Raw genomic sequence first — 21,396 nt, forward strand, 5'->3', positions numbered from 1 at the left:
TCAGTGTAGGAATCTCTCAAATCCTGCTCTTCTACAGGCAGAAGCCCCTTCCCTGCTGACAAAGCAGGGAGCAGAAGCCCAAGCAACGCAGCCCATTCTGGTTTGTCTTCTGTAAGAGCCGTGTCGTGTTACGGCAAGGAGAGGACTCCGCTGCCTGGGCCTGTGTGGGGGACACTCACCAGTAAAATGGCTTTGGACAGCCTTCAGCAGCCCTGTTGCATCTGCACTGCACCTGCAGTCTGCTGGGGCCTGCAAGCACCAGCTATGAACAGGAGAGGTGGCTGGGCTGGCTGTTTGTGCACTTTGATTTATAAAGGGCCCAGATGAAAGTTAATGGAGCAAAGGTTTAAGGACAGTGCTTGAGGCTTTGAGAGCGATAAAAGGGAATGCAGACCCAGACACCCACATGCAGTTCTGGGGTAATCCCTCCTCCTTCTGCTGACCCAGAAGGCCAAGGGTTGAGTGTGACCTGGGAAACCCCCATGCTCTGTGCCTTGTTCCCCCTTTTGTCTACCTGTACCTGATGGGTATCTCTGCTATGCTGAATGCAGCGGCTGGGCACACACAATGGCAGCCCCTGTGGACGTGAGTACAGTCAAGGGCTGGTCCCCAGGAACCCATGTCTGCTCTGGCCTGGAATGTGTTTACAGATACAGCCAGGACCCCAGAGTCAGGTGCGGCACCCACTGCTCAGACAAAAGTGAGGAAAAATTGTCACTGTGAACTATGAGAGCATCAGGGCCTTTTTTGAAGATGGATACAATGATGACGATGGTTTTAATAATAAAAATATTAACTTATTGGATGCTTAATACGCGTTGAGTACCATTTTAAACATGTGATGCGTATGATCTCTTAAAGCCACTTTCAGGTCCTGGGCTGGGTCTTTTGCAGGCACAATCTCATTCACAGTGGTAACAACTCAACGCGGAGCTGATTACACTAGTTCACTCTTCACGATGTCTCCGGAAGTCCTGCTGCTGCTCTTTTATTTTGGGAAAAGACACAGAAACCAACACACACACACACACACACACACACACACACACACACACACACACACGCTTTTTTTTCTTACCCATTGTATTGAGATTTTCCCTAGGGAGGAGCTTTGAAAATGCCAGTTATTTATGTGCTCCCCTTGCCCCCGCCCCCCGCCCATATCTTTGTGAGGGGATGAGAAACTCACCATTATCGAAGACCGTGCCTGCTGTGAACGAAAGTTCTGAGTCATGTTCAGCTTTGCAGGCATACAAGGCTTTCGCCTTCCGGAACGGTGTGCTGTGTGAAAACAGGAGTTTATTTAACATTTTTAAAAAAACCCTTAGAAAGCCCCAGATATTTAATCTCCCTTCTTCCCTTTCCCTGTAAACTACCTAGTACCCTCTCGTGGGAAGTGCCTGGCAAGGCAGCCAGATGGCAAGACATGAGGTGGGAAAGCTGCAAAGGTCACAGGAGAAAAATGAGAAATATTCAGAGAAAAGCCATAAGCTTCAAGAAACTACACTTCTTGTGGGGTCACCTTGTGCCATGTTAAAACTCTACCTGGGAGTTACAACAGCCAAACAGCGGGAGGGCAGGCTGGGCCCCATTTTTGGAGTGGGAGTGCCTTGTGGGAGGGGAGGGAAGCAGGGGCAGGAAAGAAGTTCCAAGCTGCTCTGGGGAACACGCTCCCAACAGACCCTGTTGAAAGCTGGCAATGCTCAGTGAGTCAAAAAGGAGAAATTCCAGCAAAGCCAAGTTTCAGTTCCAGGCCACGGGCGGACATGAGCTCTCCCAGATGTTCCTGATTTCTTACCAGGCTGGGTCTTGCTGGTGAGGCAGGATTCCAGAGCTGGAGCTCTCCACCCCCCAGGGGAGGGAATAGACAAGGTGCATGAGGGCAATTACACATGTGTGTGCACGAGCCCACACGCGCACCTGTATGGGGAGTGTGGGGAGGAGGAAGAAGGGAGAGGGGACACGAGGCGTTTTGTTTGTTTGTTTTGTTTTTGCTTTTCTCATGTCCAATGAGTGTTTACAATCACTCTCACTGTGCATCCGAATCACCTGGGGAACATTTAGAAAATGCAGATGCCTGGGTTCTACCCAGATGTGCAGATATTATATAGGCATCGTTTTTTTTGTTTGTTTGTTTGTTTTTTTTTTTTTTTGAGATGGAATCTCACTCTGTCGCCCAGGCTGGAGTGCAGTGACACCATCTTGGTTCACTGCAAGCTCCGCCTCCCGGGTTCACGCCATTCTCTTGTCTCAGCCTCCCGAGTAGCTGGGACTACAGGCGCCCACCACCACCCCCAGGTAATTTTTTGTATTTTCAGTAGACACAGGGTTTCACCGTGTTAGCCAGGATGGTCTCAATCTCCTGACCTCGTGATCCACCTGCCTCTGCCTCCCAAAGTGCTGGGATTACAGGCGTGAGCCACCACACCCGGCTGAGCATCAGTATTTTAAAAAAGCTCTCCAAGTAATTCCAATATGAAATGAAGGTCGAGAGCCACTGTTGTAGAGCAGAGGGTGGCAACCTTTTTCCGCAAAGGGCCAGGTGGTAAATATTTTGAACTTTGTGAGCCACATGGTCTCCGTTGTGCAGGCTGATCCAAGTAAATGGTTATCTCGAATTTATTGCTGGGCCATAGTTTACTGTTGTTCCCTCTGGTTTTCTAGGAACCAAGAGATGATGGCCAGGTGGGAAAATATTGGGAAAGCAGGAGAAAATGAAGTGGGACCCCTGGGAATGAAGGAAAGAAGAGTCCTTAGTATTCATCAGCTTCAACAGGAAAACAGCTCTTCCTGGCTAATTATGATGAAAGAATAAAGTTCAGGACAAGGGGCACAGTCTGTGAGCCAAAGAAACCAAGTCTGTGTTGGCCAGCAAGGACCAAATATCCTATGTGCAACTTTCCAGGGAGGAACATAGGAGGTTTTTTTTTTTTTTTTTTTTTTTGAGAAGCTGGGAAGCAGAGAGGAGGAGTGACTTGGCTGTGAAAAGTGCTAAAACAGATAGAAGACTATACTGACAGGCAAATGGAGCCTGTTATGACATTGAAGGTGAAAGGAGAATCTAGTTCACATTAGCCGGGGTCTCAGAGACCAGGTTTTGAGGCAATATTTCTGCCTCTTGATGACAGGGCAGAGCAGGTCCTGGGCAGGGCAGAACAGGTGGGTAAAAAGCAAAGAGACCAGGGAAGGGAGACTAAAAGTAAGGGAAACAGCATCTGAGGAAAAGCTCCTCTGACTGGATTTTTGCGAACATTACTTATAATCTCACTAAATAAGGATAATGGGACAAAACAGGGGCAAGCTGGGAAACCAGCAGGGGTATTTGGCAGGCAGAAATAAAAGGGAATGGTCCGGGTGTCCAAGATTATCATTTAAAAGGAGTAACGTTCCATTGATATTAGGTTTGTGAAATTGAATAATGAAGTGGCAATAACATAATACATTAAAAAATAACAGACTAGGTGCTGTGGCACATGCCTGTAATCCTAGCACTTTGGGAAGTGGGAGGATTGCTTGAGCCCAGGAATTTAAGACCAGACTGTAGACACCTCCATCTCTACAAAAAAATTTTAAAAATTAGCCAGGCATGATGGGACACATGTGGAGTCCAGGTTACTTGGGAGGCTGAGGCAGGAGGACTGGTTGAGCCCAGGAGGTTGAGGCCGCAATGAGCAGAGATTGCACCACTGCACTCTAGTCAAGTGAGACCCTGTCTCAAAAAAAATGTAAGTAAATAAATAAATAAGCAAGCCAAGAAAGGGCCTTGTTTTTTCCTCAAGTTGATAAGTAGCCAATAGTCTATGGGAGGAATTTTCCCTTGAGATCTCCCTCTACTGCCATAGGATAGGCACAAAAATGGGAGAAATGATAGAAGAGGTGCTTTTAAAGGGGGCCATTTGTATTGCCCAAGGAGTAGGAATGGGTAGAGTTGCCAGATAAAATACAGGACACCTAGTTAAATTTGGATGGCAGATTAAACAATAAATATTTCTTTAGTATACATTATGCCCCAAATATTGCATGGGACATATGTATATGAAAAAATTTTTGTTGTTTATCTACCATTAAAATTTAACTGGGTATGCTGTATTTTTATTTTATTTGCTAAATCTGGCAACACTACCCAAAAAGTCTTATCTTCTTAAAAGCTTGTCAGCTCAACAACTCAAGTGTCCCGTAACTCCTTCTCAAAGGCCTTTAAGCAGTTTGCTTTAGGTAGGGTTCCTACCAAAACAGACAAATCCTGTTGGCAGAAAGATTGTGTTTGTAGGCTTTGGCTCTGATTGAAAAAAAATAAAAAATCTCCACCAGGCATCATTGGTTCTTTGGCTTCCTGTTCTCCACAGTGCATCTCAAAACTGGCTACAGAGAGCCTGGAGCAGTTTTTGGCTGCTCCTGTCACACTGCCCTTCAGACTTCAGCTGGGCCTTTAAAGGCATGAACAAGTTTGGATCCTCCGGCTAGTTCCCTTTTAATTTTCGCCTCTGAGTATGGCACAAGGCCTGGAAAGCACACACAGGAGTTTCCCTCAAATGCCCTTGCAAACCTTGCAAAATGATGACCCATTCTCCATCATATGGCACTACAGGGAGGTGGGACCAGCTAGACTGGCAGGTGGCAAAGGGTTGATCATTTAGGCATAATTTCCAGGGACTCCTGTGCAAATGCAAGTTATGGGTTTGGGGCTGTGGGCTTTTATGGGGGAGGGGTGAGCAAGTGAAAGAAAAGGGAAATATGGAGATAATTCGTCTCCAGCACCTTTTCTCTACTGTGCTGCAAAAGGCATCTTCATTCCTGACTTTGAACAAACAAAGTCTATAAATGATTTGAAGAGGGGACAGTGATATGGTTTGGCTCTGCATTCCCACCTGAATCTCATCTTGTAGCTCCCATAATTCCTGTGTTGTGGGAGAGACTCGGTGGAGATGACTGAATCATTGGGGATGGTCTTCCCTGTACTGTTCTCGTAATAGTGATTGGGTCTCATGAGATCTGATGGCTTCAAAAATGGGAGCTTCCCTACACAAACTCTCTTTTTGCCTGCTGCCATCCATGAAAGACAGGACTTCCTCCTCCTTGCCTTCTGCCATGATTGTGAGGCCTCCCCAGCCATGTGGAACTGTAAGTCTGTTAAACATCTTTCTCTTCTCAGTCTTGGGTATGTTTTCATCAGCAGCATGAAAACCGACTAATACAGACAGGAAGCAATTTCCAGAGGAGATATCATTCAGAAGTCCATGGGACCACTGATTAGGTCTAATTCAATATTTACTTTTAAAGGCTTTGCTCAGGGAAGGAAATCTGAAGCTTCATGCTCTGGAAGTGGATTTGGGGGAGAGGCCTCAATGGACCTGAATAATGGGTGTATACCACCACCTCTTTGCTATACACTGTAGTGTACAGATTTTGGCCCTCTCTGTTCCTCTGATGAGCTAGCTCCCCAGCAATGTTGCTATCTGTGCTCCCCTGGGCACACATACTTAGCCCAACTCTGCCTTGACTTTTTTTTTTTTTTTTTTTTTTTTTTTTTGAGATGGAGTCTAGCTCTGTCACCCAGGCTGGAATGCAATGGCGCGATCTTGGCTCACTGCAACCTGTGCCTCCCAGGTTCCAGCAATCCTCCTGAGTAGCTGGGATTACAGGCGCCTGCCACCATGCCTGGCTAATTTTTGTACTTTACTAATTAGTAGAGATGGGGTTTCTCCATGTTGTCCAGGTTGGTCTTGAACTCCTAACCTCGGGTGATCTCCCCGCCTCAGCCTCCTGAAGTGCTGGGATTACAGGTGTGAGCCACTGCGCCCTGCCTGCCTTGACTATTTCAAGAGGGCAGCTTCCTAACGGGTGTCCAAATGGTGCTATTCTAACAATGGCCAAGGGAGGAGGTACTGACTGATCGTGACCCCAGACACACAAGATGGGCAGATTCTATTGCCACTGCCCTCTGTCAATCTGGAAATACTCTGGGAGGTAGGAAGAGGTAGGAAGGAAAAAGAGTCTGGAAATATTTGGGGAGATGAAAACGAGTGAAGAGGTAAAGATGCTTGACAAGAAACAGGGCCCCAAAGCTCAGAGTCACAAAAACGTGAGTAGCATCAAGGCAGAGAGGACATTTTAGGATTTTAGCTGAGTGATGCCACTCTCGAGTCTCTTAACCCATTTTGTCCAAAGGGCCAATATTTTGAAGATTTTTACTCCATTTTGATAAAAATGAAGGAACTACATTCTCCTAAAACCCAAATTTCTCTAATGAGTGAGTGAGGCATTTTGGAAGCTGACTTGTCTGTGGTCACTTAGTTTCCTCTGGTTCAGGTCCGCATGATCTAATGAGAATAATCCATGCTATTTCTGGTATCTTAAAAAGTTAATGTCTCCCAAAGTGCCCAGAAGATGTCCAAGGAATGATTAGGAAATCACTAGAATGTCAGGAAGACATGATCTGAAAATTTCCCTTATTTATAGAGTGAGAAAAAAAAGAATTTATTGAAAAGCTCCTTCCCATCATCCAGGACAAAGCCAGGTAGAAAGCTGTATAAAACCTAAAAGAGCAAGCCAGGCTCTGGGCTGGGAGCTGCATGGAAACTCAAAGCTGGGGTTACCCATGTGTTTGGAGGAAAGAGTGCTGAGCTGACGGGGAGAAGTCCTGAATTCTGGACTGGCTCTCATTTAGTCATGTCATTGTGTCCAAGTCACCTCACTGTGCTTTAGTTTTCTTTTTCCACAATAGGTTTCAGGCCATTTCTCTTCTCATTCTCACATGAGGAAAGAACGAAATGATAGATGTGTAAGTGCCTAGTGGGGAATAAAGTAATATATGTATCTGTATCTATATAAATAACACGGGGTTTTCTTTTCTTCTAAAAGTGAAACTCGGCTTGACCAATTATTTAAGCCTCTCTGCTGGATCCACCCTTTGGAGAAAAAGACAGAAGAGAAAATACTCCCAAAGCCCAAAACGCTTCTGATGCTTAAAACTGGGCTCTACTATCTGGTTGTCTGAAAGCCGAGACAAAGCGTGAGAGAGAAGCATGTTCAGGAGTTTCACAGCATAGGAATTCTGCAGGATCCCTATTCATTCTTTTCCTGGTTGTAAAGAGCTCTTTTTTTCCCAAAGAGCACAAGAGCAAATAACTTAAGTGCGGAAGTCACAAAAGCAGAGAAAACTACAGCATGGCCCCGAGAAGAGGAACTAGGTCAAGCTGCTCTCCCTCAGAGAGAGGTAGTGCCTGTTCCCAGGACAGCTCAGGCTTCATGACACACAGAGACAGAAGCAGGCTGGGAGCATGGATGGTTCTGGGAGTATATGGGGGACAAGGAGGCATAAGCCATGAGCAATTTAAGAGAAATCGCTTCGTCTCTCAAGTTTTTATTCTGTGTTCTATTTGGCTCTCCCACACTGGATCTGGTCTAAGTGACTCGGTGTCACTGCTCAGGGAAGCCCAACCCTGCAAATAAATGTTGCCTGATGCTACCTGATGAAAAGGAGAGAAGAAAAGGTTGGCACGTGTCTCAACACTGTTCCTGCTTATGTTATCTTACACCAAAGCACAGCGAGCACATGAAATTGAGAGAGCCGTCAAAACCAGAGTCTGATTCAGGAGGTGCTCCTTCCCCTAACTCTAGGCACCAGAGAGATTAGTTCAGAAACTTGAGTCAGGGTTAAAAAGGGTGTGAAAAATGCCATGCTGGTTCATGCAAATGGTCCCTTTTAGCTCTGGTCTCTTAGGATGGAACCACAGGAGAGCAGAGGCAGCCCCCTGTTGTCCCTGGCCAGCTTTGGATAAACGGGAACAGATTGGTCATCATCCGAGATTTTACCTGGAGTCTTCACGTACCGCTTCTTCTGGCCTGTCAAAAAGCAAGTGCAGGTTTGGATGGCAGGGAACAAAGTTGACGAGGAGGCTGAACACTGCATGAAGAGAGGACCAAGCCAATGAGAGAACAACGGCAGCAACAGAAAACCAAACAAACCCTGCAACAGACCTGACGGGGGAGGAGTCGCTGGACGTGGATGAGGTGGGCATAGGGCTGGATGGCGCCGAGAACATGGGCCAAGATGGCGAGAGGGGTGAAGTTGGGCTTGGATTCGGGGGGCTGCAAGACATAACAACCAGAAAACTTGTCAGCACACAGGGAAACCACAATGGGAGCACAGGAGGTCATGGGAGGCCAGATGATGGAAAGCTGGGCAGAGCAGAGGAGCACCGAAACCCAGGGACGTGCTGTCAGGGTCATGTCACAGTCCTCCAGACCAAACCTCCGCATCCAAGTAACGTCTGCTCTGTAATTCCTCGGAGTATAAACGAGCTTTGCCCAGCAGAACAACTGCTTTTCAGGTGATAGAAGCTTCTTCAATCATGTCCATTGGTGACAAATGCCCTGAGCCCATGCACATGAGCTCCCACACACACATGCTATCACCAGCCTTGTTCTGAGGCAGGGCTAGCTTATAGTGAGCCTTCAGCTTCCACTCTTGTGAGAGTGTTTTTCAGGTTATGTCTCAGCAGAAATGACCTTTTTTTTTTTTTTTTTCTTCTGGGCCACAAAGGCCATTCAGTGAGAGAATAATTTCCTGTTTGCATTTTTAACTAGATGGGCTGTGTGCCACTGGAGACCTGAAGTACTGCATGAAGAAGGCAATAGCCGATGGAGGTGAATACAGATATACCTCTTGGGAGACGGTATGCAATTACCAGCAGAATGCGGTTCCTCTGAGGTTTGCTGCCCGGGCTTGCCCTTTCTCCTTTCGTGGAATTTGGGCATTACGATACTCAAAGGAAAAGCCCCAGAGGGAAGGCAACGAAAAAAATGAACTGAACCTTCAATTTGTTCTTTTTGTTCTTTGACGGGTGGCTAATGAAAAGTTTGGAGAGGAAAGGTTGAAATTACTCACTGAAATGTGGCTTGTGGATTTTAATTGGTTGTGTTAGCCCTTGGACTTATTTCCACAAATGACACAAGCACCTTCACAACTCTGTGAAATCATACATCACAAATAGGGCAAACACCAATGACTGAGAGAAACCAGTTCAGCCACACCACCACTTGCCACCCTTGAATCTCAGCAGACTGCTGGACTGTTTGAACTAAGCACTTCATGGGGTAAAAATGACAGAAATCCAGTTCAAGGGGAACAGACTTTCTAAGCATACTGCAATTTAGCAGGCACACACAAATGTCCTACTTACTGGGACTTCCCTGGGGTTATACCAATTCAAACATGACACCCAATAGTAGCCCTAATTACTTAATGTTGTAACTCCTATAGACAAATAACAGCAAAAACCACAGCGTGAGTTCATCAGAGAGGCTCAAACTAATGTGACTGATAAACACTTCATTAAATTTAATTATGTATATTTTTGGAATATAAATTCCATGAGGCAGAGGCTTTTGTTTTGCTTACTGCTATATATCCAACGTCTAAAATAGTGTCTGTAGGTATTATATTTAACAAATCATTATTGAATAAACTAATGAATCTCATTTACACACCCGAAAAGCCCACAAACAGGTACTGCTATAATTCCCATTTCACAGATGTGGAAACCCGGGCTAAGCTGAGGCTTCCCTAAGGATACCCAGCCTATAAGTAACAGGGCTGAGGTTCAAACCTCATCTGCTGATTCTAAGGCCAGGGCTCCTGCAGCCAGTGTACTCCCTCTGAGATAGCAGGACTTGCCCTGTTCCTCTAGCCTGTGCCAAGCTTCTTTACAGACTCAGTCACAGCATTAGAATTCTTCTTAACCACTGATTATGTGTTTCCTTTAGATCCCTCCCCTATTTGCATGGGAAAATGACAATACAGTGATAGAGAATCACAATAAGACTCAACATATTCTAAATTCCAACAAAATCCCCAATCCTGCCTCCAGTGTTCGCTCTGGCAGATTCATATAGCAGAAGGAATTCATATAAGAGAAGAAATAAAATGTAAAGAGTATGACTCTTTAAAACTTTTTTTTTTTGTGAATCCAGCAAAAGCTAGTCATTGAGCACTTAGTATATTCAAGACAATAAATGATATTTGCCAAGGTCCCTTGACCTCAAGAGCTTAAAATATATTTGACAAGAAGCAACAGATTTAAAAACCATAGTAATGTAAGACAGTAAGATCGATCAGCTGAGGGCTAAGCTATTATTAGCTTAATACCTGGCTCCCCCTTGATTCTGTCTCAAGTCCTAGGAAAAGTGTCAACTTCTTTCTACTGTGCAGTCCCCATTTTCTTCCACAGTTTCTGCTAGTCAGAGAGACCTCACTTTCTCAGTCCTCTCAACACAACCCCGCCCCACCAGACAATGACCTAGTAGGCAAAGCCTGGCAACAACTTTCAAACCACAACCCAGTCCAGGAACCCAAGCAGAACCAGGGACAATTTGGAGGTTCAAGAGAACAGCCCAGACCCAGGGGCTTTTACCAATGTGTTCTTTTGGTCAGTGGTTACCACAGGACAATTAAAAAGTCCTTCCAACTTTTTTTTTTTTTTAATGACTTTAATAAGTAGGAAACACCTCCAGCTTCCTATTCCATCTGTACCAAGAATTATGCCTTTGGCTAATGGCATAGTTGGGAACATATTCTGTGAACACAATGTGGGTTTCTAAATGGTTTTCACATCCTCAGATATCTAAGTGGTTCTTGGCCAGAAGTACATGGCTGAAATTATCTGGGGGTGCGGCTGGAATGCAGGATATTCGTAACTATTATAATAACTTACTCCTCAATCTCCATGTTGATTATCATAGTATCAACTGCAATTTTTTTTTTTTTTTTTTTTTTTTGGAGACAGAGTTTTGCTCTTGTCGCCCAGGCTGGAGTGCAATGGTGCGATCTTGGCTCACTGCAGCCTCTGCCTCCTAGGTTCAAGCTATTCTCCTGCCTCAGCCTCCCAAGTAGCTGGGATTATAGATCCCCGCCACCATGCCTGGCTAATTTTTTTGTATTTTTAGTAGAGACAGGGTTTCACCATGTTGGTCAGGCTGGTCTTGAACTCCTGACCTCAGGTGTTCCACCCACCTTGGCCTCCCAAAGTGCTGGGATTACAGGCATGAGCCACCGTGCCTGGCCTCAAATGTAATTTTTAACAACAGAATTTCAGAATTTCATTTGTTTGTTTATGGTTTAGCCATAGCAGTAACATTTGGTATTAAGTGACCACTTTTTAACATTTATTACCACTATGTTTGAATTGGTATAATAATAAAATGCATACTCCATAGTACTTCTGTGATTTTTTAAAATTAAAGTTCTGGGATACATGTGCAGAATGTGCAGTTTTCTTACACAGATATACAAGTGCCATGGTGGTTTGCTGCACCCATCAACCTGTCATCTACATTAGGTATTTCTCCTAATGCTATCCCTCCCCTAGCCCCCTACCCCCTGACAGGCCCTGGTGTGTGATGTTCCCCTCCCTGTGTCCATGTTTTCTCATTGTTCAACTCCCACTTAGGAGTGAGAACATGCGGTGTTTGGTTTTCTGTTCCCGTGTTAGTTTGCTGAAAATGATGGTTTCCAGCTTCATCCATGTCCCTGCAAAGGACATGAACACATCCTTTTTTATGGCTGTATAGTATTCCATAGTGTATATGTGCCACATTTTCTTTATCCAGTCTATCATTGATGGATATTTGGGTTGGTTCCAAGTCTTTGCTATTGTGACTAGTGCTGCAATAAACATACATGTGCATGTGTCTTTATAGTAGAATGATTTATAATCCTTTGGGTATATATCCAGTAGTGGGATTGCTGGGTCAAATGGTATGTCTGGTTCTAGATCCTTGAAAAATCACCACACTGTCTTCCACAATGGTTGAACCAATTTGCACCCCCAGCCACAGTGTAAAAGCTTCCTATTTCTCCACATTTCTCTCCAGCATCTGTTGTTTTCTGACTTTTTAATGATCGCCATTCTAACTGGCATGAGATGGTATCTCACTGTGGTTTTGATTTGCATTTCTCTAATGACCAGTGATGATGAGCGTTTTTTTCATATGTTTTCTGGCCACATAAATGTCTTCTTTTGAGAAGTATATGTTCATATAATTCACCCGCTTCTTGATGGTTTTTTTTTTTTCTTGTAAATTTGTTTAAGTTCCTCGTAGATTCTGGATATTAGCCCTTTGTCAGACAGACAGATTGCAAATATTTTCTCCTATTCTGTAGGTTGCCTGTTCACTCTGATGACAGTTTCTTCTGCTGTGCAGAAGCTTTTTAGTTTAATTGGATCACATTTGTCAATCTTGGTTTTTGTTGCCATTGCTTTTGGTGTTTTAGTAATGAAGTCTTTGACCATGCCAATGTCCTGAATGGTATTGCCTAGGTTGTTTTTTGGGTTTTTACAGCTTTAGGTCTTACGTTTAAGTCTTTAATCCATCTTGAGCTAATTTTTGTATAAGATGTAAGGAAGGGGTCCAGTTTCAGTTTTCTGCATACGGCCAGCCAATTTATTAAACAGGAAATCCTTTCCCCATTGCTTGTTTTTGTCAGGTTTGTCAGAGATCAGATGGTTGTAGACGTGTGGCGTTATTTCTGAAGCCTCTGTTCTGTTCCATTGGTCTATATATCCGTTTTAGTATCAGTACCATGCTGTTTTGGTTACTGGAGCCTTGTAATATAGTTTGATGTCAGGTAGCGTGTTCCCTCCAGCTTTGATCTTTTTGCTTAGGATTGTCCTGGCTATATGGGCTCTTTTTTGGTTCCATATGAAATTTAAAGTAGTTTTTTCTAATTCTATGAAGAAAGTCAATGGTAGCTTGATGGGGATAGTATTGAATCTATAAATTACTTTGGGCAGTATGGCCATTTTCATGATATTGATTCTTCCTATCCATGAGCATGGAATGTTTTTCCATTTGTTTGTGTCCTTGTCTTATTTCCTTGAGCAACGGTCTGTAGTTCTCCTTGAAGAGATCCTTCACAACCCTTGCAAGTTGTATTCCTAGGTATTTTATTCTCTTTGTAGCAATTGTGAATGGCAATTGGAAAGCAAAAAATAAAAATAAAAAATAAAAAAGCAGGATTGCAATCCTAGTCTCTGATAAAACACTTTAAACCAACAAAGATCAAAAAAGACAAAGTAGTACATTAAATAATGGTAAAGGGATCAATGCAAAAAGAAGAGCTAACTTAATGCAACAAGAAGAGCTAACTATCCTAAATATATATGCACCTAATACAGGAGCACCCAGATTCATAAAGCAAGTTCTTAGAGACTTACAAAGAAACTTACACTACCACACAATAATAGCGGGAAACTTTAACACTCCACTGTCAACATTAGACAGATCAAGACAGAAAATTAACAAGGATATTCAGAACTTGAACTCAGCAATGGACCAAGCAGACCTAATCAACATCTACAGAACTCTTCACTTCTGTGATTTTTTAAATGACTAAATAAATTATGCCTTTTGTTTATTTGTACTTTAGAGTCATGGCAATAAACCTATCAACAATACTACTGCACATTTTTATGTACCACAATGATGCCTATTGCAACAGAAGGACTGTAAACAGACGAACACTCCTCCAAGAAATAAAGAGCACATTGTATTTTGGTTCTGATGCAAAACTAAAGGTGTATGACTACACATTCTCATACTCATAGAACAAACACATATGTGAGATATAAGACGCACAGGGATGGTTATTATCCAGGACTCTGTAGAATCTTAAATTCTCCTTTCACTACAGAAGTGTCTGGCTGTAGGTTACTTAAAAATGACAACGGCAGACAAAATAAATAAATAAATAAAATAAAAATCTTGCTCCCTCCAGCCTCTCATCAAACCCAAAACAAAACAGACAAATTTCAAAATGGTCAATTTCACTCCTGGCTCTGAAACCTCCAATATCAAATTTGCAACCCCTTTCCCACTAATGAAGCCAAGGATAACAAACAATTAAAAAGAGGATAAAATGATTTTATAACTACAATTCTAGCAGACGACTCCTAAAGGCATTCCTACAACCCTCAGAGTCCAGATGGGTGTATTGAGCTGAATACCCAGTGCCCCTAAATATTCCTGGGTTCCTGCCAGGCCCCCACATCTGGGCCCAATGACAGCAACAACATGGCATATACTTTAGCATGGAAGGAACATTTCCTGGTCTGGTTTGGATTCAACTGGTAGGCTTACATCCACTTTAGTTTGCTGGTCCACAGTGTCCTCAAAAGGAGTCAGACAGTCCCAGTCAGTCTCTCTGAAATTCACTGGACAGTGAAAGAATAACGGTTTAGGAAGATAAGGCTAAAAGGTTTGGCAGCATACTGGGTTGTGGCTGATAGTTCAAGTACAGTGTGTAGCAATATCATCAGCTTGACACCCTTCTGTGGTGACTCACTTGAATGATGGAACGTCTGCTGGACCAGCCAGGGAATGCCTGCCGTACTGTGGCAGGGCTGCCCAGGCAGGCTCCCGTGTGACAAGGGATGTGGCAGACCCTCTCTGGTCTCCACACCACAGTAGTAGAGCTACGACAAGATGAAAGGTTCTATTACTGGAGGAGTAAGCTGGCCGTGAAGAAGGAAGTTAATCTTTCAAAATTCTAATAATGAAAATTACCGACGGCCTTGTAGAAAATTGGAAAATACCAAAAATAAAGAAGAAAAGATATACAATCATACATAATTTATGCCACTGATAATCACTGTTAACACTTTGGCATATTTGTCCTCGCTTTTTTTGGAGAATCATACTACACATGTAGTTAATACCCTGCTTTTTTTCCACTTAATAAGGCATTTTCCAATGCCATTATATAGCCTTTGATAACATATTTTAAAAATGGCTACAGGTGTTCTATTGTATGGTATACTCTGATTTATGTAACCATTTTCTTATTGTGTACATTCAGACTCCTATCCCCCTTTAGCTATTATAAATAATATTGCAACTCACATCTTTGTAGAGGATCCCTGCCAGTGTCTCAATTGTGTCCTTAGCATAAATTCCTGAAAGTAAAATTAGTGGGTCAAAGGCTAGGAGTTTCTTTTAAAGGTCTTGATATACCATGCCAATAGCTTTCCAGAAAGGTTCTACTGCTGTGCATTTCCACCAACATTGAGAATTCCTTCTCACCATGACACCACCACCATTAAGCATGATCATTAGAAAAAAATTAGATGGACATTTTTTCAGTGTTCAGAGGTTACCTTGGACTCTTTACTTTCCTGATATTTTCAGTGATATATGAATGAATACAATTCCCTGCCTGTGTTGTTTCCACATGGAAGCAATGTTTAATTTTCCAAAGGGCATTTTGACAAGACGGTCGTATGGGGAAGAAGACAGGCAGATGGATAGACAGACAGATACCCACAACCTGGAGACATGAGACCCCATAGTTGAAAGGTATGGCTGCTCCCAAAGGAAAAGAGAGTAGTGGATTTGTAGCTTAGTGTAGGACTTTCAAAACAAGGATTAAGTAGGAGGGATGAGGCACACAAGGAAGGGCCTGAGAGTCTTGCACTAAGAGTCTCCGCAGTGTCAGACTATGGAGAAGCAGCAAAATTGGCATTTGCATGCCTCTGCCAGGCAGTGGCTGATGATCTGCAGTCCAGGTCCCCAATCATATGTCTCAGGCCTGGGCTGAGCCTTGGATCACCGGCCCAGGGCTCATCTTAATGCTGTCAGTTCCCCTTCTGGGTTAGACTGTTAACTGGGGATGGTGCTATTTAAGTAACAGGGGGCGGCTTTAATTTTCCCTATGATGAAAAAGAGAAGAAAATTCCATGAAAATCTAAAATGTCCTATCTAACCTAATCCCATTTCACTGAATTCTTCTTCCTTGGAAAATATCCCTTTATGGTTTGACTTAAGGTAGAGGGAAATCAAACTTTAGCCAAGAAAATAGAGCCAAAAAGAATAGTGGTAAATTGGCTAGTGGTAAACCAGACCAAATGACACAAAACCAGTTTTTATCTGTTGAAAATTTGAAGATATATATTCCTTATGTGTGTCCACTCAAGCTTTTACAATACAGAAATCCTGTATAAGTCCTAACCTCCTGGATTTTCAGTATATACTTCACAACTTTATGAGCAGAAAAAATCCACATGTCCCTGAGCTTGACTGTTCCATGTTCTTTTCTATTACTCATGTGCAGATGTCTTTGCACCGATTATTTCCCCTCATCTAATATAATTTAACATGCATTTTTATTTAAAAAATGACAGAGTTCTGTTTCTTATTTTAATGAAACTAGTGAAATCCCCTTAAGGTCTTAACAATAATAGGGAATTGCATTTTAAAATACTTCTTCAATAATTTGCTTTAAAAATAGCTTGACTAGTTTACAATGCAGTGATTCTGTTTTCTTGCTTAAAAAAAATTTTGTTAAACTATTGGGTACTGTGGCTACCACCTGGGAGATGGGATCATTCATACCCCAAACCCCAGCATCACACAATATGCCCATGGAACAAACCTGTACATGTATTCCCTGAATCCAAAAGTTGAAATTATTTACATGAATAAAATAATTTATGAAGTTTTAAATAAACTTTAAACTTAGATGGGGTGAGTAGGAATGGCAAGTAATTCCATGATTTAAACAAAATTCAAGATTTTGGAATAGCACATACATCATCCTTAATGTTCCCCAAGTCAATAATCTGAATCTTTTCTCATTGAATAATACAGAAATATGAGGTAGAGGGAAAAATTCCAGATTGGAAACAAAGACACCTGGACAACAGTCCTAGTTCAACTGCTCATTGTACAGAAAAACCTCAAGGGAAAGGGCCAGAAAGGTTAAATGGGCAGAATGCTTCTATTGTGCACCATGGCTCACAATACTTATTGAGCTTAATATTCTTTCCTGTTGAACCTAAGTGTAGCCTCTCAATCTTTTCCAATACCACATTTCAGGCACAACAGAACTTCCCAGAATAAAAATTATTTACTTTCTCTCAACTAAAAAATTTCACAATTTATGAATTCATATTTTAAAAAACACTAAAGCATTTTGGGGGCATTATGAAGTGTTCATATGGTAACATTTGCTATTTCAAAAGATATGAATAGTTGCTAAGAAATCCCAATACTTCCTCACTAGGCATATAACTCTTAAATTGAATGCAGTACAATTGCCTTTCTCTACATAATGAAGATATTGTGCTTGCCAAAACAAATTCACTCAAGTAACATAAAAATAAAAGGAAAGCAATAGTGCTACTACATCCAATCTTTCATTGTTCTGGGGTATAATCTAAAGCCACTGTTTAAATGCTAGAGATGTTTAAACATGATTCTTAAAATCTGTAAGCAAGAAACTATGACTGTCTCAGGGGGTTGAGAGTGTGGAACTGAATGTACAGATATGGACTGTACATTCACTTTTTTATTTATACTGTTTGGAATTTATCATGGGCCTATACTATTTTATACTACTAGTGGAAAGTGCTCTTTTACACATGGTGCTAGAATAACTGGATATCTCTATGGGAAAAAATGACACAATCCCCTACCTCACACCATACATAACAAATGTGTCCCAGATGGATTATAGACCTAAATGCCAAAGGCAAACAATAAAGATTTTAGAAGAAATAACTCCAGAAACTGAAGGTTCCCAAACAGAGGTTGGAATTTATCCAATAGGGCATAGAGAGGGCATATCAAAAACAATATTAAAAGAGTAAAAAGGCAGCCTACAACATACAAATGAGCAAAGGGTTTATAACCAGACTATGTAAAGATTTCCTACTGGTGAGTAAAGACAACCAAGTGGAAAATGAGCAAGAAACCTGAATAGGGATATTAAAAGAGAAAATCCAAAAGAAAAGGCACTCAACCTTTCTGCACTGCAGGAAATGCAGATTAAAACCACAGTGAGACGTTACTGCACACCCACCAGAACGACTAAATAGTTAACATCAAAATGCTGAAAATACCAGAGGTTTATGAGGATGAGGTACATCCGTAATTCATTTTTTGCTGCAGGAGGGGTGTAAATTGCTACTATCATTTTCAAAAATAGGGTAGCATTATCTATCAAAGGTGAAGATATTATTCTCTCAGACCCAGTAGTTCCATTGCTAGACATACACCCTAGGGAAAGGTGTGTTATGTGTACACTGGAAGACGTGTATTAGAATGTGTATAGCAAATTATTTGTAAAAGCAGAGACTGGAAATTCAAAATTTCAGAAAAAGTAGAATGAAAAAATAATTCTCGTGTATTAATACAATAGTGTACTCTACAGCAATGAAAATGAACTACAGCAACATAAATGACTTAAATATGGTTGAGCAAATGAAGTTGAACTCAAAAAAATAAAATACTGCATATAGGCATATATACAGTCTATCCTCATTATTTCCATATTCCTTATTAGCAAATTCACCTACTTGCTAAAATGTATCTGTAACCTCAAAATCAATACTTTTTTGAAACAAAGCTCTGCCTTGTTTCAGCTTTCATACTGTAAACAAGTGTCTGTTCAAAGTCTACCTAGTACCACGTTTTTGTGTTCTTCGATGGTGATTTTGCCATTTAAAATGGCCCCTAAGCATACAGCTGAAGCACTGTCTAGTGTTCCTAAGCACAAGAAGGTTGTGATGTGCCTTACAGAGAAAATGTGTATGTCAGATGAGCTCCAGGCATGAGTTAATGGTGCTGCTGGTCCTAAGTTCAATGTTAATAAATCAATAGTAATATTAAATAAGGCGTCTTTAAGTAGAAATACACAAAAAACAGGGTGATGTATTGATCAGGTGATGAAAATGTGTGACCAGGGGCTTGCAGAAAGCTCACTCTGTATTTCTCCTCCATGCAACGGCTTAGTATTCAGTAATTCCATGTTTGCAGTGACTTTACAGAACATGACTACCATGAATAACATAATAATGTATTTATGAGGTAAAAATATAAATAAAAACTAATTGATTCCCATAAACATGAGATTAGACATTACCCTTGTAGGGAAGAAGAAGACTGTGATGAGGGAGGAGAAAGCAAGAGATGTGGACACCAGCAAGGTTGCAGTTCTTAACCGGGTGTCGGGGGGTAGTTACTAAATAATAATTTAGTATTATTTAGGGGGTGTTTGCTAAATAACAATTTGTGAAGATGTACATTTATATTTCATGTACTTTTTAATACATGTTCAAATCTATCTTAAAACATATGGATAGTAAATACCTTAACATATTAGCAGCATTCTCTGGGTGATGAGATTAAAGGTAATTTGAAATAGCTTTATTTTTTTAGAGTAGCTAGAGGTTCACAGCAAAACTGAGCAGAAAGTACAGAGTTCCCCTAGACCCCCTGTCCCCATACATGAAGTTTTTGTGTTTTTAAAACATATTTTTGCAATTAACATGTTACTTTTATAACCACAATTTAATAAATATTACAAAAAAAAAAAAAACCAATTCTCCCCAGCCACCCAAACTGCGACTTTCACTTCATAGAATAAGGATGTTTAATAGAGGCAAAGTGATAGTTCAGCCTTTGTTGCACCAATCCATGGTTTAGGTTGCACAATACAGTTGGCAGCTCCCAACTTGTATTGTTTCTCTGCCTACTGCACTGAGAAATTATGTTGACTCTTTTAGAGACTTTTTTATTTTGGTAAACTTATTACAGTAAATCAGTGGTCTCTTCCTTTTACCCGGGGTAGGGGGACATCAAGGAGGATGCCTCTGATGTAGCATTCTGAGTAAGCTGTACAACATGTTAACAACACAGGCTGAGAGGCATTGGCTCTCTGGCATACTTTCCTATATGGTTTACTTTCAGGGAATAGTTCCTGTTTGGACTAGGGGGAGGAAAAAGATTTAATAAGAATCTAAATGTCCACTGCTGAAAACAAAGGAGTATCTAAAATTAGCAGCAGTAGCCCAAGGCATTTCAGCTCACGGGTAACCCTGGAGAGAGGAGATTCCTTGAGTAAGGAGCCTACAATATTTCACTATGTTCAGGACTTTTCAGCAATAGAAGCAGCACTTCTGCTAAGGACAATGTCCAGGATGATTAAGTTAAACTCTTGCAAATGCACAAACCTTGGTCCGGATACTAAGAAAGGCAGATGAGGCAGAGAGATAAGGAGAGATAAACTTGGATGAAAAGGCTGAAAGTCTCCAAGTCTTTTTCTTTCCTTCCAAGTGAATAGCAGACTTCCCTCTAATTCTGGTGCTTATTTAGTCGTCTAAACATGTGGAAAATTGTCTCTGATCTGATTTTAATCTATTCAAGCTTCTTCTTTACTCCATTTATATCTTCCACACCTGGCCCTGCTCCTTTAGCGTGACCATTCACAAACCTGACATTCTCCCTGTGTTCCCGCTGGCCCTCCACAATGGCTGGCGCAGGCTGCCGCGGAGGAATGTAATCTTACTAGGCTTCACGGTGATTTTTACCCCTTGTTCATTTGGTTCTGAAGAGCTTATTGACTTGACTGGAAAAAAACTTTAAATGATTTTCCAGCAAACTCACCCTTTCCACTGGAGAAAAAGAGTTTTACCATCTGTGAATAAAAACAAACTGAAGAAAAATCATTTTTATATTCTCTTCTAGTTATTGTACTTCAAAACCAAATATCTACAGAGAAGTCAATGAAAAACAGACATGGCAAAACACAATTCTGATCTCACAAAATTATAATTTCTATTTTTTTTCAAATCTGAGGTGGATCCAAATGCACTCTGGATAATCTATGAGTTAACTTACAGTGCAAAAAGGTTTTATACATAAATGCTTAACTTAAGAGAACTATTCTTGGTGAACATTTCAAAATTCAAATCTGATGATCACATCATTTCTCTGCTTAAAACATTTCAATGCTTCCCCATTGCTCACAGGATAAAGGCCTTCTCACCTAGACTGTTACAAGAATCTTCAGCCTGTTTTCTTTACCTTTTACCATTCCAGTCCATCCTACTGTGCACTGTAAGTACATACACCTGCTAAAGACATAGCTTAACAAATATTTGTTGAATGTTGTTGAATGAAGAGCATTTTCCTGCTCATAAACTTCTCGTTACTTAACGAATGTAGAATAAATTCCTTACTCTGGCAGACTGGAATAGTAGTTACAGTTTATTCTAGAATTTTTGCATTCCCCTTCTTCTGGTTCATTTGGAGAAGTTCTTTTCCATCCTAAGTGACCCAGGTGGGTCCAGTGTCCCACTGATTTCACTGCAGGGGCAGGCCTGGATCACATGCATTGAACCCTTCTTCATCTGTGGAGTCTAATAAAGTAGTCCCCCTTATCCTTGGTGGTTATGTTCCAAGATGCTCAGTGGATGCCTGAAACCGGGCATAGTAGCGAACTATGTATATACTATGTTTTTTATATGTATATATCTATGGTAAAGTTGAATTTATACATGTAGGCACAATAAGAGATGAACAACTACAATAATAAAACAATTAAAACAATATAATGAA

The 21,396-nt window shown here is 41.5% G+C and overlaps 1 protein-coding gene across 15 annotated transcripts in view; it reads right to left on the minus strand.

Annotated features, from left to right (window-relative positions):
- The window catches only part of LOC105466962 (Rho GTPase activating protein 26), a 907,509-nt gene that overhangs the window by 13,496 nt on the left and 872,617 nt on the right, over positions 1 to 21,396 (minus strand). For 6 of the 15 annotated variants that reach the window (XR_011624168.1, XR_011624169.1, XR_011624164.1 and 3 more), the window contains 2 exons: positions 7,816 to 8,091; positions 1,190 to 1,281 (listed from right to left, as the gene is read on the minus strand). Coding sequence is in view for 5 of the 15 variants with exons in the window: in XM_011716194.3 (XP_011714496.1) it covers positions 1,190 to 1,281; positions 7,816 to 8,091 (368 nt within the window). In the remaining 10 variants the exon portion in view is untranslated. Of the gene's footprint in view, positions 1 to 1,188; positions 1,282 to 7,815; positions 8,092 to 21,396 lie in introns of those variants that run through there. The other 9 variants (XR_011624171.1, XR_011624167.1, XM_071097777.1 and 6 more) reach the window with 5 other exon arrangements.

This window comes from Macaca nemestrina, chromosome 6, assembly GCF_043159975.1.
Source record: "Macaca nemestrina isolate mMacNem1 chromosome 6, mMacNem.hap1, whole genome shotgun sequence".
In the NCBI taxonomy this organism is placed as follows: Eukaryota; Metazoa; Chordata; class Mammalia; order Primates; family Cercopithecidae; genus Macaca; species Macaca nemestrina.